This window comes from Labrus bergylta, chromosome 5, assembly GCF_963930695.1.
Source record: "Labrus bergylta chromosome 5, fLabBer1.1, whole genome shotgun sequence".
In the NCBI taxonomy this organism is placed as follows: Eukaryota; Metazoa; Chordata; class Actinopteri; order Labriformes; family Labridae; genus Labrus; species Labrus bergylta.
In genome coordinates this window covers 12,570,340-12,586,241 of record NC_089199.1, presented here as the reverse complement: position 1 = coordinate 12,586,241, position 15,902 = coordinate 12,570,340, and the positions used below count along the sequence as shown (strand labels likewise).

At 40.1% G+C, this 15,902-nt stretch overlaps 3 protein-coding genes across 6 annotated transcripts in view; 1 reads left to right on the top strand and 2 right to left on the bottom strand.

Moving 5' to 3' along the window:
• Positions 1-473: 473 nt before the first annotated feature.
• Positions 474-15,902, bottom strand: part of LOC114921186 (uncharacterized) — a 30,512-nt gene continuing 15,083 nt past the window's right edge. For 3 of the 4 annotated variants that reach the window (XM_065954804.1, XM_065954806.1, XM_065954807.1), the window contains 3 exons: positions 15,762-15,863; positions 14,806-14,846; positions 13,330-14,715 (listed from right to left, as the gene is read on the bottom strand). In XM_065954804.1, coding sequence (XP_065810876.1) covers positions 14,581-14,715; positions 14,806-14,846; positions 15,762-15,863 — 278 coding nt within the window. In that variant the 3' untranslated portion in view covers positions 13,330-14,580. Of the gene's footprint in view, positions 1,231-13,329; positions 14,716-14,805; positions 14,847-15,761; positions 15,864-15,902 lie in introns of those variants that run through there. The other variant, XM_065954805.1, reaches the window with a different exon arrangement.
• On the bottom strand, positions 2,040-6,699 carry LOC136179237 (uncharacterized). The gene is made up of 11 exons (XM_065954962.1): positions 6,352-6,699; positions 6,118-6,144; positions 5,714-5,992; positions 5,229-5,519; positions 4,020-4,331; positions 3,696-3,755; positions 3,441-3,497; positions 3,263-3,346; positions 2,802-2,870; positions 2,557-2,658; positions 2,040-2,053 (listed from the first exon to the last, which is right to left on the bottom strand). Exons 1-11 carry the CDS (start codon positions 6,383-6,385, stop codon positions 2,040-2,042), a joined length of 1,329 nt encoding a protein of 442 aa, XP_065811034.1. The 5' UTR covers positions 6,386-6,699.
• LOC136179216 (voltage-dependent calcium channel subunit alpha-2/delta-3-like) lies at positions 10,862-14,476 on the top strand. Its single transcript, XM_065954811.1, has 8 exons — positions 10,862-10,963; positions 11,097-11,172; positions 11,444-11,484; positions 11,878-11,933; positions 12,103-12,220; positions 12,336-12,449; positions 12,697-12,778; positions 13,621-14,476. The coding sequence occupies exons 1-8, from the start codon at positions 10,929-10,931 to the stop codon at positions 13,711-13,713; spliced, it is 615 nt and encodes a 204-aa protein (XP_065810883.1). The 5' UTR covers positions 10,862-10,928; the 3' UTR covers positions 13,714-14,476.

The following is a 15,902-nucleotide window of genomic DNA, read 5'->3' as shown; positions in this document are numbered from 1 at the left end:
GTGCAATTGTGAATCTAACCACAGCAGGGGAGTCTCAAAAATCCCACACACAAATGCAGTGAGCTTCACAAATGACAAACAATTTGTAAACGCAGACTGAACAGTTTATATATTTGTGGATTTCTATTACATACAAAACTATAAATATTTGTGTGTGAATCAGAAATACATTTGTGAATCCTTCTGTGTGCATTTGTGAATATTGAGACTGATCTAACTCCATAGCTCTGTTGCTTATCCCAAAAATACATGTTCCTTGCAAATGTGGCACAATTTTAAAGAGGGAAATAAACAGGCTTTCCAACTGTGTAAGATTTATTGCCAAGATATCATTGTTACAACAAAAAAATTATCTACCAAACACAAATTTCCTTACTTTTTGTGGAATGTTTAGTTAAAAATGTATTTTGAAAATTCAGTCTTTTTAATGTCGGTAACAATATTGATCATGTCAAATACCTGTGAGATAAGAGAAAAGTTGAACTTGCTTTATTCTGCCATTTCCTCTTTTTCGTTTGAAAGCAGGACATTTCAGACAAAATGAAGATGCATGAAGAAGATCACAAAATGTTACCCTGTTAACCATGTGTTTGAGAAAGCTTATGAATAAATACAAAGAAATATTTTCCTTCATTTACCCCTTGTGTTATATTTTGTTTGTGTGTGTCTGTGTGTCTGTGTGTGTGTGTGTGTGTGTGTGTGTCTGTCTCTGTGTGTGTGTGTGTGTGTGTGTGTGTGTGTGTGTGTGTGTGTGTGTGTAAGAGGTGGTTATGCGAGTCAGTGACATAGCATATGTGTGGTATTGTTGGTCAACTCATACAGTCTATTTACAGTGGCAGTAAGTTGTAGACGAATGCGATAGTATTTAAAATGCAAAGACAAAAAAAGTCTTAGACAAGAAGTACATTGAATAAAAAACATGTTGAGAGCAGTTCTTACTTTTATGAGTATATCAAGATGCATTTTTTAAGCACTAGTCACAACAATTTGAAATAATTCAGCGTAGTCTTATATTTTGACTAAACCAAGAAAAAAATCATGTAAGTAGTTCATCAGACTGGCCAACTTTGAACAAAAGGTTAAAAATATGTAGGCGTTTAAGCTGTCCCTCCCTTTGTACAGTATGAAGCAGGGTGTCCTTCAGAGAGCCTCCACAGTGCTGTACACCAAGTTCTTCTGCGCTGTCGCAGCTGCCTCATCAGAGATTGTGGAGTAATAACATGTGGTGTACTGGAGGGGAGGAGGGAAAATAAATACATCTGTAGCATCCTTCAATATACATGGACAATGTTTTTAACACCATCTCTCATGTCAGACTTACATGATGACTTTCAGATTCCTGTCGTTTCTGCTCCTCAGAACCTGTTTTAACAAAAAACACACAGTTTGGAAAAGTTTATTTAATTACAAAGTCTATAATAAAAAGATGATTCATTTAATAAATATAAATTTGCAGTCCAACCCATTGTATGTATAAACATCCCTTCTCAAACAGGGTTTTGCTCTCGTGTGAAACAGAGTGTAATGATCGAAGAAATTAAATTATTTTTGTCTCAGTGCACAAGTGGTTGACCACACTCATGGTTTACTGGTGTGAACTTCAGCTCTTGCTTGCTTGTTCAAGACAAGCTGATAATTACACCAGACATCTCTGCGTGTGATTATTTATCTTATGTAATAATCTTGTATGTATCAAGTAAAGGGATGCCACACACTACATCATTTATAGCCTAAATTAATTTACAATGCTTATCTCTAGATGGGCCTTTAAAATACAGATACACAAGAAACATTGCCAAACAAACTCAACAATAAAATATACAAAATAAAAAGTTACAGTAAAGTATACAAAGTATCATACTATAAAAATATGTAAAACATGAAGCATTAGATCATACATGACTACAAGAATGAGTCCTCTTTAAAACTGTTTCAGTTTGAGTTTAAAATGATCCCATTCAGGATCCAGTATGAGCTCTGCAGGTAAGGCAATTCACATTTTGACACCTTGAACAGAAAAAGCAATAGATGCTCATGTGTTACAGAACCTCAACTGTAAGTGGAACCACGAGGTCACAGAGCACATCAAGAGTTTGGTGATTGAGTTTAAGATTGGAAGACGTGATAAAATTTAAAAACTTTCATTTCAATTTCATTTTTTTTTTAACATGACGATGATGTGGCCTTATCAACTTCCTCTCCAAGATTTGAATTGATCTGTTGAATATCATCTACAGAGGCTTGATTGTTAAGGTGCTGCTTATGACCAGGAGGTTACACAATAACTTATATGGAAATACAGAGTGTATTAATATATTATAATACTCTTGGTAAAACAAATGCATTGTGTTATAATCCTGGTAAAGCATATTCCTAGAATAAAGTCCCTGACTGGATTCTAATGTAATTATGGTGCTTATATCTTTAAATAAGTTGTTTAACCCTCTCAGACTGATTAAATCTGAAGATGCAGTGACTGTGTACATGCAGCTTCCACAACAAAGATTATAAACATATTTATTTGTGTTTTATGAGACATGCAAACAACATTCTCACCTGCTCTTCTTCTGTTGCAGAGAGCTGCAGAGACCAAAAATATTACGCCCACAGTTACTCCACAACCTGCTGCAATGACTGCAAACTTCAAGATCCACTTTCCTTTGAAACAACAAAAATCATGAACAAGTGTCAGTTTCACTTTTCACATTCTTAACAAAATACATGTTCTGTGTATAAATGCATTACAATTCAGCCGTGGAAACTATTTTAAAAGTAAATAAAGTATTAAGTCACATTCTCACCTGAAGTTGTTTTCAGAGGGATTTCAGGGAAAGTGTTTTCTTTAGTGTCAGGATTACTGACACTTAAACCTAGTGAGTACACAGCCATTAAATATTATTTAAAAAATCTCCACATCAATGCATGCAAGTTCTTTGATGAAGTGACATGAATCTGAGTCCATAGTACTTGTTTTATCAACAGTTCATGCATATAAATATGTAATATCTGTGTCTTGAAAGCACACAAAAAAGTAGCATATCCATGACATCCCATTAGTCACATTCTCACCTGAAGTTGTTTTCAGAGGAATTTCAGGGAAAGTGTTTTCTTTAGTGTAAGGATTACTGACACTTAAACCTAGTGAGTACATTCAGAATAATGTCATTTTTCATAAACACATTCAGGCCTTCTCATATGTATTAAACAACCTTCATATCAGCACAACAATCAGCATGAACTGTGGAATGACTAATAAACTCACCTGATGGTGGTTTCACAGACGTCAGGAAGGTGGAGACAACGTTACTTGTTGTACTAACAGTCAGACCTGAATGAAGAACAGTACCTATAAAACAAGCCATACTTGTCATATCAGATTAAAACATATAACATTTCTGATTAATTGAAGGTAATGAAAATTGTATCTCTACATTTATTACCTGATGTTTGTTTTGTAAGAGTAGTGGAAGTGGAAGCAGGCCTGTCAATATTCTGACCTGGAGGATACAAAGGTTTTAAAATCTTTAAAGAATAACATTTATGATAGTGAGTGATTAATGATAATGTTCTGCATACCTATTTATTTCATTTTTAGATTTTTTCAGTGTGTGTGCCGGGGGGGGGGGGGGACGACAAACAGAACATGATGGGAGAAGAAGTGGTGGGTGACATGTATAAAGTATAATATTTCCTACCTGTGTTCATAGTGGATGCAGACATGGTCGGGCTCCTGTTTGACTCTATTTTCAGAATATCTACAACAGAAGAAGACAGAGTTAGATCAGCCAAATTCATGTGTAAGACATTAATGCAATCATCTAGGCAGCACAATTCAGGATTTATGATGACATTTATTTGAATACATACACACGCCAAATTATTCTATGGGGGGTGTCTCCCTTAAATTTACACAATTTAAACTGACTTTTTTTAATGAATTCATATCAGCTGAACATATCAAACACATCAGCTGAAGTGATGCAGCAGTGAATCATGTACCTGCATCTTTTCTGACTTACACGTCAAGCTGTATCCATCACTCCGAGGAGACAAAGAGTCGGGTTTATCTCCTAATGTGTAATCACAGCTGGCATCGCTTTGTTGAACTGAACGAAGTTGACTCAGAACATTAAGGATATTGACATAAAACTGGCAAAATGACTGTTTTTTTTTGTTTGTTTGTCTCATTATGGTTTTTGTTTTAACTGGACGACTTGCTTCTCCAAAGTACAGGTGACATCTTGTATCATGATTAGCAGATACAGGCAGAGAGCAGGTAAAGAGCAACAAATCCCCAGGAGAATGATGAAGACTCAGCTTTGGTTTCTGACCTACAAAAAGAAGTTTCATTGTTAATAATAAATACAATAAAACCTTTATTCATATAGCACAATTCAAAAACAAGTTACTCAGTGCTATACGATTAAAACAACCAAACAAAAATAAAAACAAACAAAAAAAATCAACAAATACTAAAACAAATAATTTGTCAAATACCTGATACTCTACCATCAAGTTATTTGTAAGAGGGTGTGATATTTCAAACACTGCTGGCATTAGCAGTCAAGCTGTGATAAAACCCTGTACACACGTGACTCAAAACAAACTTAAAGGTCACATATGATACTCCTTTTCAAAAAGCTTAAATAACTCTCAGAGGTCCCCAAAACATGTCTTTGAGTTTTCTTGTTGAAAATCCACTCTGATCCTGTATTTTAGCATGCCTTTAACCCCCTGTACTTAAGCCATGCTCAGAACTGTTTCTGTGTCTATAGCTTTAAATTCAAATGAGCTGTGTCTGACCACGCCCCTCTGGAACGGCTTGGCCTGGCTTTGGCTTTCTTGCACCATGTCGTATTGTTTACAGTGGAAAGGCAGACTCAGAGGGCAGAACAAACACCTAGCAGTGGGAGTGTCACCTGCCTGGGGGAGGGGTTACTGCCCTTTGTGATGTCACAAAGAGAAAATCTTCAAACAGCCTGTTTGAGCACACATTTTCTGAAAAGTGGAGCGAGCAAAAGATGTAGAGGAAGAACTTTTTCATAATTGAGGAGTTTGTCGTCAGGCTAGGGACACATATTAGTGTCAGAAAAAACATTGTAAGTGCATTGTGCATAATATGTGACCTTTAAATAATATATTCTTGTATAATCTGATGTGCTCATGTTTAAAAAAACATCTCTACTTCTCTTGTTTTGATTATATCTTGATTATAAACTGTCACTCACTGAGTATGGTGATGGAGGATGTCTCACTGTGTGGAGATGGAGATTCCTTGTCACCGAACTTTGACATGTAGAAACATGTGAGTTTAACCTCAGCAGGTGAATCCTGTTGTGCCATCTTCAGCAGCTCAGTTCCTATCAGAGTCTGCAGACAGGAGAGTGTTATTTCTCCACTCAGAGTGTAAAAAAAACACTTAGACACTGAAACAGATGGTGGAGGCTGACAGTGCACTGTGACTGAGTCTGTCTCGTTGATCACAGGTGGATTCACAGTCAGTTTAGGTGGATGAGAAGCTGAAAAATTAAGCAAATGTCAGATTAAATTAAATGAATTATTTGTTACACTTAATTTGTTGGTTTATTGTATTTGATGACATGACGAGAAAGTGTTTCTTATTTTAATTTTTTTTTCGTAAAGTACCATTTTTAATTTTGCTGATACCGTAGCAAGTAGTCAAAATAATCATCCCATAGCAGTTCTCACTCACTTCGAATGATGATGGAGGTCTCGGCACTCTCAGGAGATTGTGATCCACTCAGGTAAAAACATGTGACTTTAACCTCAGCAGGTGAACTCTGATGTGACATCTTCAGCAGCTCAGTTCCTGTCAGAGTCTGCAGACATGGGAGTGCTTTGGCAGGTCGTTGTCTCATAATGAGGAAATAACACATGGACACAGAAACAGATGGAAGCTGACAGTTCACTGTGACTGAGTCTGTTTCTGTGATCACTGCTGGATCCACTGTCAGAGCAGGTGGAAGAAGAGCTGAAAAATTCAGTTAAACTATTGTGATTTCATGTAGAGCATTACAATATAGAAAAGGTACTTAACTGTTATAATATGTGTATAAAATAAATGACACATGAGAGCTATTAAAATCAAGAACTGACCTTGTGTTTTTAACTGAGGAAATGAACCTTTTAAAGAAAAGTGTGTAAACAAAGGAGACAGATTAGTGAGTACATCACTAAGCTAATGTATTTCTCTGTGTAAAAGTATAACAAAGCACAAAGAAACCAATATATGTGAATCCAGCATTAGAATTCATCAGTGTTTAATCTGGTTAGTAATTACATACACAAACACATTCAGTGAAAGAACAGAAACGAGGTTAATAAACTTACACATGAAGATGACTAGCAGCAGGTGTCCAGCCATGATGAAGCTCAATCATGTGAGTGTGATAACAGAAGTGTCGTTTTACAGAACTTGATTGCCACAACCACAGCAGGCAGAGTCAAGTCGCACAAACGGACAGGCCATAAACACAGACCTTCATGGTTTCTGGTGATCTTTATTTAGGATGAAACTACCGCAGTGTTGGCTGAGAAAGAAAAGACGTTTTTTTATGTCAGTGTTTTCTCTTTGCCTGGCTTGTTGCTTTCTTAAAAAGAAAAACACTAAGATAAATTAACATCAAATTAAGTAAGCACATCTTTTCATAATTTAAAGTCTCATTCATTTTTGTTCTAAAGCTTTTTCATAAAAAAAGAAAGCATAGTAAAGCTTCAGTTAAACTGTTCATGAATAATTTACTTCAACTCTAAAACGGGAAATATGTTATGCAGACATAAAATGTCTTATGTCGGCTACTGAAGGTGAATACAAATACAAAAACATACAAAAAAACATTTAAACATACGCACCATGCACGCTAAAGAGATGCAAGAAACATTTGAAATGCATTTACATAGTTGATTGTAGCCTAATGTCAAAATAATGGAAACATGTAGCTTATTGTAACCAAGCTTTCTGGGTTCATCGGACCGTATACACTTAATAAGAAACTAATAAACGGCACATAGACGGGGAGCTTCTTTATCCACGGCTTCCACTTTATTCCACACACGCCTGTGTACCGCAACAGGATAACAACAACAACAACTGCTTTACGGCAGCTATGGTAACTCTCTAGGGACACCTCACTCTAAATGTGATAAACATCACACAACCTCTGTATCACTGTTGTCACCCAAACATACTTAACATGAACAGCAAAAACACATGAAAAAAACATCCCAGAAAGAGGGAATTAAACACCAAGCATCAAACTCAGAAACTCACAAAATCCTGAAAACGTGAAGGTGGTCGCAGGACACGCCCCCTGCATGACTGCACTAGTTCAGGCCCCGAAAACTCCCCATACAGACTCATGTCCACACCCCTAGTCAGTTGTTGCTCAACCCTCTGCGGCGACAACGGGAGTGGCGAAGCCCCCAAAAGAGGAGATACTTAGGAGGTAGGAGGGGAGCCACCAACAGTCCCTGAAGGCACTGGCAAAGTATAACGTTTCAGTCTGTCATGGTGAACCACCTGAGTCCTCTCCAGAGAGTCCAGAGGGTTGCTGATGCAGTAAGTCAGTGCAGCCTCACCTCCAGACACCAACGCCTCCGTGACCCGGTATGGGCCCTTCCAATGTGGCGCCAGCTTCGTGCGGCTCTCAGTGGGATTATTCAACCACACCATCTCTCCCGCATCATAGGCATGGTGGCAAACATCAGCGTCATAATACAGTTTTTGTCTGAGAAAGCAGCCTCCAGTCCATCCACCATGGATGACACATACCATGGCAGAGATCCGGCCCCCCGCAAGTCTGAAACAACACCAGGCACATGCACATCAGCAGGGACACGCGCCTCCCGACCATGCATGAGGTAAAAGGGGGTGAACCGGGTGCTGGCGTGTCTAGAAGTGTTGCATGCAAAAGCGACCTGTTTTACATAACTGTCCCATTCGCCCCCACGAAAGAGCAACATCTGAGCAAAGCTGGTCAATCAGAGTACGATTATGGCATTCCACCAATCCATCCGACTTCGGATTGTACGCTGTGGTGCGCGTTTTCTTGATCCCCAACATTTGACAGAGACCCTGAATCACGTCCGCCTCAAACTGGTGGCCTTGGTCGGTGTGCAGGACCTCAGGGACTCCATGCACCAAAACATAATCCTCAAAAAGACAGTAAGCAACCGTGTGAGCAGTCTGTTTTGGAAGAGCGTACACATTAACAAAATTAGTAAAATAATCCTCCACAACCAACACGTACCTATTCCCCCGAGATGTCACAGGCAGTTCCAGAATATCTGCGGCCACCCGTTGCAGAGGGCGGTCAACCAGGCGCCTGCGAGGTGGTTGTGCTGCGTTATGCTCCAGCCAGGCCAGAACCACACTAATGTCAGAGTCTTCGCGCTGTGCGACCTGCAGTTCGGAGTTAGTGCAGCAGAGAGAATAAGCAGTCTGTAGGTCAGATCGTGGTCCTGGTGAGACCGGAGGGCAGTCTACTGAGCACACAACATGGTCTGTTGTCACCCCAACAGAGCCGGGGGAAACGGGCCTGCACGAAAGATCGTCCGCATTTTTATGGCTAGGGCCGTCCTTCTGCATAATGGTCCAATTGAAAGGGTCCAGCTCCAGCACCCAACGACCCCTCTGTCCTATGGGGTCATTATCGATGGCCATGTGCCTGAGTCCCAGCAGTGGGTGATGATCAGTCACAATTGTAAAGGCAGACAGTCCCACATAATGTCTAAACTCACGCACGGCCCACAGCTCTCTGTCAAAGGTGGACCAGCGCTTCTGTGCATGCGTGAGAGCCTGGCTGGCATAGACAATGACCCTTTCCAAGCCGTCCACATCCTGTGCCAATACCGCCCCAACAGAGTCCTTCCATGCATCCGTATAGACTTTAAACGGGAGTGCAAAGCTGGGCAATGTGACCACTGGAGACGATGTGAGCACACGTTTAAGATATGTGAAAGCCATCTCACACTCAGCAGTCCATTCAAAAGGCACATTTTTCCCAGCAAGGCGGTTAAGTGGGGCTGCAAACTGTAAAAAAATCTTCACAAATCGCCTGTAATATGAACAGAGACCCACAAAAGCTCTAACCTCAGAAGGAGAGATCAGGTTGGACGCCGGGTCTGGAGACCACATGGCCCAGGAACACCACGTGATCCCTGGCAAAGTGGCACTTGCCAGGATTTAGCTTCAGGGCCGCAGACTCTATCCTGGTCAAGACCTCCTCCAGGTTGGCGAGGTGGTCCTTGAATGTGCGACTGTATATCAATATATCATCCAGATACACCATGTAGATATGCCATGGCAGACCTGTGAGGATCAGCTCCATCATGCGCTGCAAGGTGGCTGGTGAATTAATTCCATCGGCATGGCCCTCCATTGGTACAAGCCACGGCCAGTTTTGAAGGCGGTCTTCTCATGGTCCTCTTCAACCACCTCCACCTGCCAGTAGCCGTTAGAGAAGTCGAGGGTGCTGAACCAGGAAGAGCCGGAGAGGGCGTCGAGGCTGTCATCAACCCATGGGAGAGGATGAGAGTCTTTGATCGTCACCGAGTTGAGGCGACGATAATCAATGCAGAATCTCCAATCACCCCCTTTTTTCTTAACCAGCACCACAGGAGAAGCCCATGGACTGCAACTCTCCTCCATCACACCATCAGCCAGAAGTGCAGCTACCTGACGGTCGATCTCAGCCCTTTTCTCAGGAGACGCCCGATAGGCACGCTGTTTGATGGGCGGATGGTCACCAGTCCTTATATGGTGCTTGACGAGCGTGCACCTGCCAGTATTTCTGCCCGGCAGGCTGAACACACTACTAAATCTCTTCAGCAGTGCCGACAGCTCTGCCCTCTGTTGCTCGATGACAGGCGATCCATCCAGTGTGACAGGGAGAGCAGCAGATGGCGGATGATCTGACTCAGTTACGGGGGGGGAACAAGTGGTGTCACATCAGTCTCCTGAACCGGGTAGAATTCACCCAAGTGAAGACCCTGTTTAAGCTCAACGGCTCTACCAGTGGGATTGAGGACGCGAGCCACAGTCACACCATCTTTCACCCTGGTCACTGTGTGAGCTACCACCAGTCCAGTCGTCTCAGGAATGTTGGGCTCCAAATAGCCGTAGAAGCCTGCAGTGGGAACGCTGGCCCCTGTGGGGGAACGGACATTGGCTAGCACCAAGGCTTCGCTCAAGGGGGGAATGGCCACCACACCAGCTAGGGACACATTACAGCAGCCAGGTACCAATTCCCCACCCTGGAGCAGGGGCACAGTAATATCCCATAACTGTAACACTCTCCGCCCCAAGTCCAGTAGTGCACGGTTTTCTGCCAAGAAGTCCAGACCAAGCAATACATCCTGAGTAGACTCTCTCAGCACAAAGAAGTTGTGCTGCCAAAAGGAGGGGCCAATTTTAAATGTCACTGACAGAGAGCCAAGCGTATCCAGCATCTGTCCAATCACTGCACGAGGGTCAATGTAATCCTTCCTCAGGGGCCTGCTCCGCAGGGCAGGGACAGATTCTTATTTTTGTTCTTGCAACTTGGATCACTTCACAGAGATGTTTCAAAGTGATGACGTAGGTGGTCACATACTGTTCATCAAATAACTATAAATCTGTCTGTTTATGGACAAGACGGACATCTGCTCAGTTTTATAGATAATTATTTAAGAATATTTTGTCTTGATTTTAGTAAGCATCTGGTTAATCCTGTACGTGAGCTGCAGCTTGTATCTTTCGCTGCAACGCATCATTATTATTTTTTTTAAACTTTACTTGCTCCTTTTCTCACTGGATGTTCCCATTATTTTGACCACCCCACTGCTTGTGTTTAATTGTTTGCCTGTGCACCCTGACATAACTTCTCTCTCAGACAGGGCTCTTCTTTGGAGAGGTGGAGGGTGCTGTGATGAACAAACTTCTCCAGATGGGCTCTTTCAAAAGGTCACAAATACAATACAATATGTCACCGCGCGTTCACTGCATGCACACATTAAACCTGAGCTCGAAAGCATGCTGTCATGCTTTTTCATATTTAATGTTTATGAAAACCTCTGCCTCTCTGTTTGTGTTGCAGGATCACGCTGTACGATTATCAGGCCCTGTGCAGAGAGTACGCCGGGAGCAGCGACAGTGCACGCACTTTATCAGACGTGAGTATGCAGAAAGAGCCGATTTAAAGTCAGAGACATTAGAAGCAATCTTCCCCGTTCATCTGCTCTATACTGTACGTACTTTGGCATGACCAGAGAACAAATCATCAGCATACACCTGATGTCTGAGTTTGTGGTTAACACTGGGTAAGAAAATATCAGTGACATGTGGAGCAGTCTCAAAATGAACTCAGACATTAAAACAGTGTTAGACATGATTTCACTCCTGCATACAGATTCTGACATCATATTGTCTCTCTTTTATCTTCAGCCCTTTTCTGTTGTGAAGTGGCTCCTGACGAAACTTGTCATGTAAGAACAAAACAAATTGGAGAAAGTGTGGTAACTCTTTATCCAAAAGCTTTATAACTACTAACAGTGTTGTATATGAAATAAGACAATCATCACTTGTATAATTAAAAATACAGGAAGAAAAGAGATGTTTATCACTCTTTAAAGCCTTCAATTGAACTTCAATTCAATCAGTCAAGTAACTGTTAAAAAGTTTCAGGATAGATATGTGAACTCATTCGTTTGGTTCTGGTGCTTGGATGGTAATAAATGTGTTTATGAGCTACTTAAAATCTTTTATATAGAAATATAATTAGTTACTAAAGCTTTTCCTTGTGTTGATCCATTATATATTTTCCACTGTAAGTCACTGTAAACATTTGTATTAATTGATGTTTGTGTTTTGCCTTAAAGATTCCTGCTGGAGTTTAATCTGTACAGCTGGTGGAATGTCGATCTCTCAGTGAAAGGTAGAAGTAGCTGATGGTCATGGTGGTCATTTTACTGTTTGAATGTGAGAAACAGAGGTATGGATGTCTGGGAGAGTATGAGTGAGAGATGGAAATATACTCTGTTGATCTGTGGTTTTAATGAATGTCTGTGGCCCAGATTAACTTTACTAGCTTTGTCCGCCTTCAGCTCAGAGACCTCGGGGTAAAACCATGATGGTGCCGTGTGATACAGTATACCCTGCGTTTGTCTCTGAACGCACCATCAAAGAAACGACAGGCAACATTGACTGTGACGGCTGTATCAGGTACGACTTCAGACCAGGGACTCGTGAACTGATTGACCTCTTTTCTAACAACACCTGTTGAACATGAAACCAGTCTAATACTATCGTATTATAATTCTATTATTTGTCTCTGCAGATCTTTTGTTATACAGCAGATCCCCAGCAGTAACCTCTTCATGGTGGTTGTGGATAATAAATGCGACTGTAGCAGTGCTCCTCCAGTAACCATGGACCCCATCGAGATTATGTATATCCTTTCTAGAGGAAACACAGATGTTTGATATGTGGAAACGTTTCTTAAAAACATTTTATCCTTGCATGATTAGTGAGATAATGTGCAAGTTTTTTACTTTTCAGTTCATTACATTTGCTTTCTTATATCTTGTCCTCTAGTTACACACCTTAATAGTTTAATTTTAAATCATGTTATATGAGTTGCGATGTGGGTGAAGCTGTGAACTGTGGCGATTTATTTACATCTTTGACTCCTTTGAACACAACGAGTCACTCAAGTGTGACAGACTGAAGTTTCAGAAGGACAGAAAAAAACCTGAGTCGTGTCATCCTTTCCACCCTGAGGTATGAGAATGTGTGCTTAATTGTTTGCATTCATTGAGTGAAGGTTTACTTGAATGTCTTTAAAGTCATGTTGGTACTAAAGCAAAAGGGACAAACAGTAGCAGTGACTTCCTGAAGTGTTAACTGCTTGTTTGGCAATCAATCTTCATGAAGTTACTCACTGCTCCAGGTAGTAATACAGTCCAACACAGAAACTCCATCAAAACTAAAACTTGTTTTTTATTTAAGGCTAGGTTTAATAAAAATAAACATGATATCACATATAAATGAGTGATTTTGTTTTTTTAAAAGGTGCTCATAGAAGTGTTCCCCTGTTATGCTAAGCTAAGCTATCCAATTTCTATCATACATAATAGAGTGATATCAATGGTTTAATCTTCTTCTCGGTATGTAAACACATTATCTTTAGTTTTGTCCTTATTATTGTATATTGTGTACTTTTGGAGTATCAGACTTCCTGAGACTGTTGTGTCACTGAGCACATGATGATATCCAGCCATCTATGATGGTTTCCCTTTTCCATAATTATTATACTTTAACTCACTTTCAAATATTGTCCTATAACATTTTATTGAAAAAATTACATTTTTGGATGACCCTGGCACTGTCACATTTGCCAGAACAGATAACACACAAGCTTTCATCTCTATCACAGATCTCTGTAGTAAAGTCAAATAATTGACAAAACAACCTTAAAAAAAAGTTCCAAATGATCAACACAACAAATCTGTTAGCATCCACTATCTCTCTCCACAGTTAATAAAAGCTACAGCCTTCCTGTTGACATGATCTCTGACACCCTGTACATCATAGATGTTAAACACACGACTGTGTTTGTGCAGGAAAATGCCATGGAGTGTGGTTCAGCAACACGCCTCTCCAGTGGTCTTACAGCGGCTCTGCTGCCCCTGATAGCAGCGACCATCAGCAGGTGACCACAACCAGCAGGACTGGACTTCAGTATGGACTAAATCAACAAGAAGATGCTGACAAACACAGAGAACATTGCCAATCAGATGTGAACTTACTCATACCTCTGCAAAGGCAGCGCTCTTCGAAATACAAATCAGTAGCACTGAGACTCACATCCATTAATGCCAAACACTTAAATAATGCGGTGCAGATAAAGAACAAGACAATAACAGGATTTCCTGGTGTCTGCTGAGAGCATTGCTGACAGTTCACCATCTTTTCTATAATGTGTGCTGATATTAAATAGGAGAAAGAAAGACTGTCAACAGCTTGCAGTAGGAGAAGAGGCATTTCGTGTCAATTCATTAAAAAGCCTTTCTTTATTTCACTGGAAAATATTATGGCTAATGTGAAAGTCTGCAGAATGTAAAACACACTTTTTTTTCAAACGTGAAAGAATGCAGAGACGTCTATGTTTTTGGCAATAAATTGCTGAAGTAAAAATGAACATTGCTTTCATAGTTTTCTGTATTCATATAGTTTGAAGTTTATTTTGAAAATCCAGTCTTTTTAATGTCGGTAACAATATTGATCATGTCAAATACCTGTGAGATAAGAGAAAGGTTAAACTTGCTTTATTCTGCCATTTCCTCTTTCTCGTTTGAAAGCAGGACATTTCAGACAAAATGAAGATGCATGAAGAAGAAGATCACAGAATGTTACCCTGTTAACCATGTGTTTGACAAAGCTTATGAATAAATAAAAATAAATATTTTACTTCATTTACACCTTGTGTTATATTTCATGTGTGAAAGAGAGAGAGAGAAATAGAGAGGTGTCGATGCGAGTTAGTCAAATAGAATATGGTATTGTTGGTCAACTCCTACAGTCTATTTACAGTGGTAGTAAGTTGTAGACACAAGCAGGGTGTCCTTCAGTGAGCCTCCACAGTGCTGTACACCAAGTCCTTCTGCGCTGTACACAGCTGCCTCATCAGAGATTGTGAAGTAATAACACGTGGTGTACTGGAGGGGGGAGGGAAAATAAATACATCTGTAGCATCCTTTAATATACATGGACAATGTTTTTAACACCATCTCTCATGTCAGACTTACATGATGACTTTCAGACTCCTGTCGTTTCTGCTCCTCAGAACCTGTTTTAAGAAAAAACACAGTTTGGAAAAGTTTATTTAATGACAAAGTCTTTAATAAAAAGATGATTCATTTAATAAATATAAATTTGCAGTCCAACCCATTGTATTTATAAACATCCCTTCTCAAACAGGGTTTTGCTCTCGTGTGAAACAGAGTGTAATGATCGAAGAAATTAAATTATTTTTGTCTCAGTGCACAAGTGGTTGACCACACTCATGGTTTACTGGTGTGAACTTCAGCTCTTGCTTGCTTGTTCAAGACAAGCTGATAATTACACCAGACATCTCTGCGTGTGATTATTTACTTAAACTAATAATCATAGGGACAAGAATGTATCAAGTAAAGGGATGCCACACACTACATCATTTATAGCCTGTGCTAGTTTGCAATGCCTTTCCCTTTAAAAAACAGAAACAGAAACATTGCCAAAAAAAATATTTAAAAAAATATATCATACTATAAAAATATGTAAAACATGAAGCATTAGATCATACATGACTACAAGAATGAGTCCTCTTGAAAACTGTTTCAGTTTGAGTTTAAAATGATCCCAGTCAGGATCCAGTATGAGCTCTGCAGGTAAGGCAATTCACATTTTGACACCTTGAACAGAAAAAGCTGTTTGTCCGAGCTTCACGGTCTCCAATAGATGCTCACGTGTTACAGAACCTGAACTGTAAGTGGAACCACGAGGTCACAGAGCACATCAGGAGTCTGATTATTTCAACATTTTTGGATGAGTTTAAGAAAATTTGATAAAACTTTAAATATTCAATTATTTTAGAACTTGACAACGATGTGACCTTATCGACTTCCTCTCCAAGATTTGACTTGCTCTGTTGTATGTCATCATCAGAGGCCTGATTGTGTAGGTGCTGCTTGGGATCAGAAGGTTACAGAAACAACATTCTCACCTGCTCTTCTTCTGTTGCAGAGAGCTGCAGAGACCAGAAACATTACGCCCACAGTTACTTCACAACCTGCTGCAATGACTACAAACTTCAAGATCCACTTTCCTTTGAAACAACAGAAACCATGAACAAATGTCAGTTTCA

Excerpts from the sequence above, each read along its gene's own strand:
- LOC136179237 (XM_065954962.1), bottom strand. The coding sequence starts at position 6,385 with ATGGCTGGACACCTGCTGCTAGTCATCTTCATGT. Across the intron at positions 5,993-6,117 it reads TCCTCAGTTAAAAACACAAG|CTCTTCTTCCACCTGCTCTG; the intron begins GTCAGTTCTTGA and ends TGAATTTTTCAG. Across the intron at positions 3,498-3,695 it reads TGCATCCACTATGAACACAG|GTCAGAATATTGACAGGCCT; the intron begins GTAGGAAATATT and ends TGTATCCTCCAG.
- LOC136179216 (XM_065954811.1), top strand. The coding sequence starts at position 10,929 with ATGAACAAACTTCTCCAGATGGGCTCTTTCAAAAG. Across the intron at positions 10,964-11,096 it reads CAGATGGGCTCTTTCAAAAG|GATCACGCTGTACGATTATC; the intron begins GTCACAAATACA and ends TTTGTGTTGCAG. Across the intron at positions 12,450-12,696 it reads GACCCCATCGAGATTATGTA|CAACGAGTCACTCAAGTGTG; the intron begins TATCCTTTCTAG and ends CTCCTTTGAACA.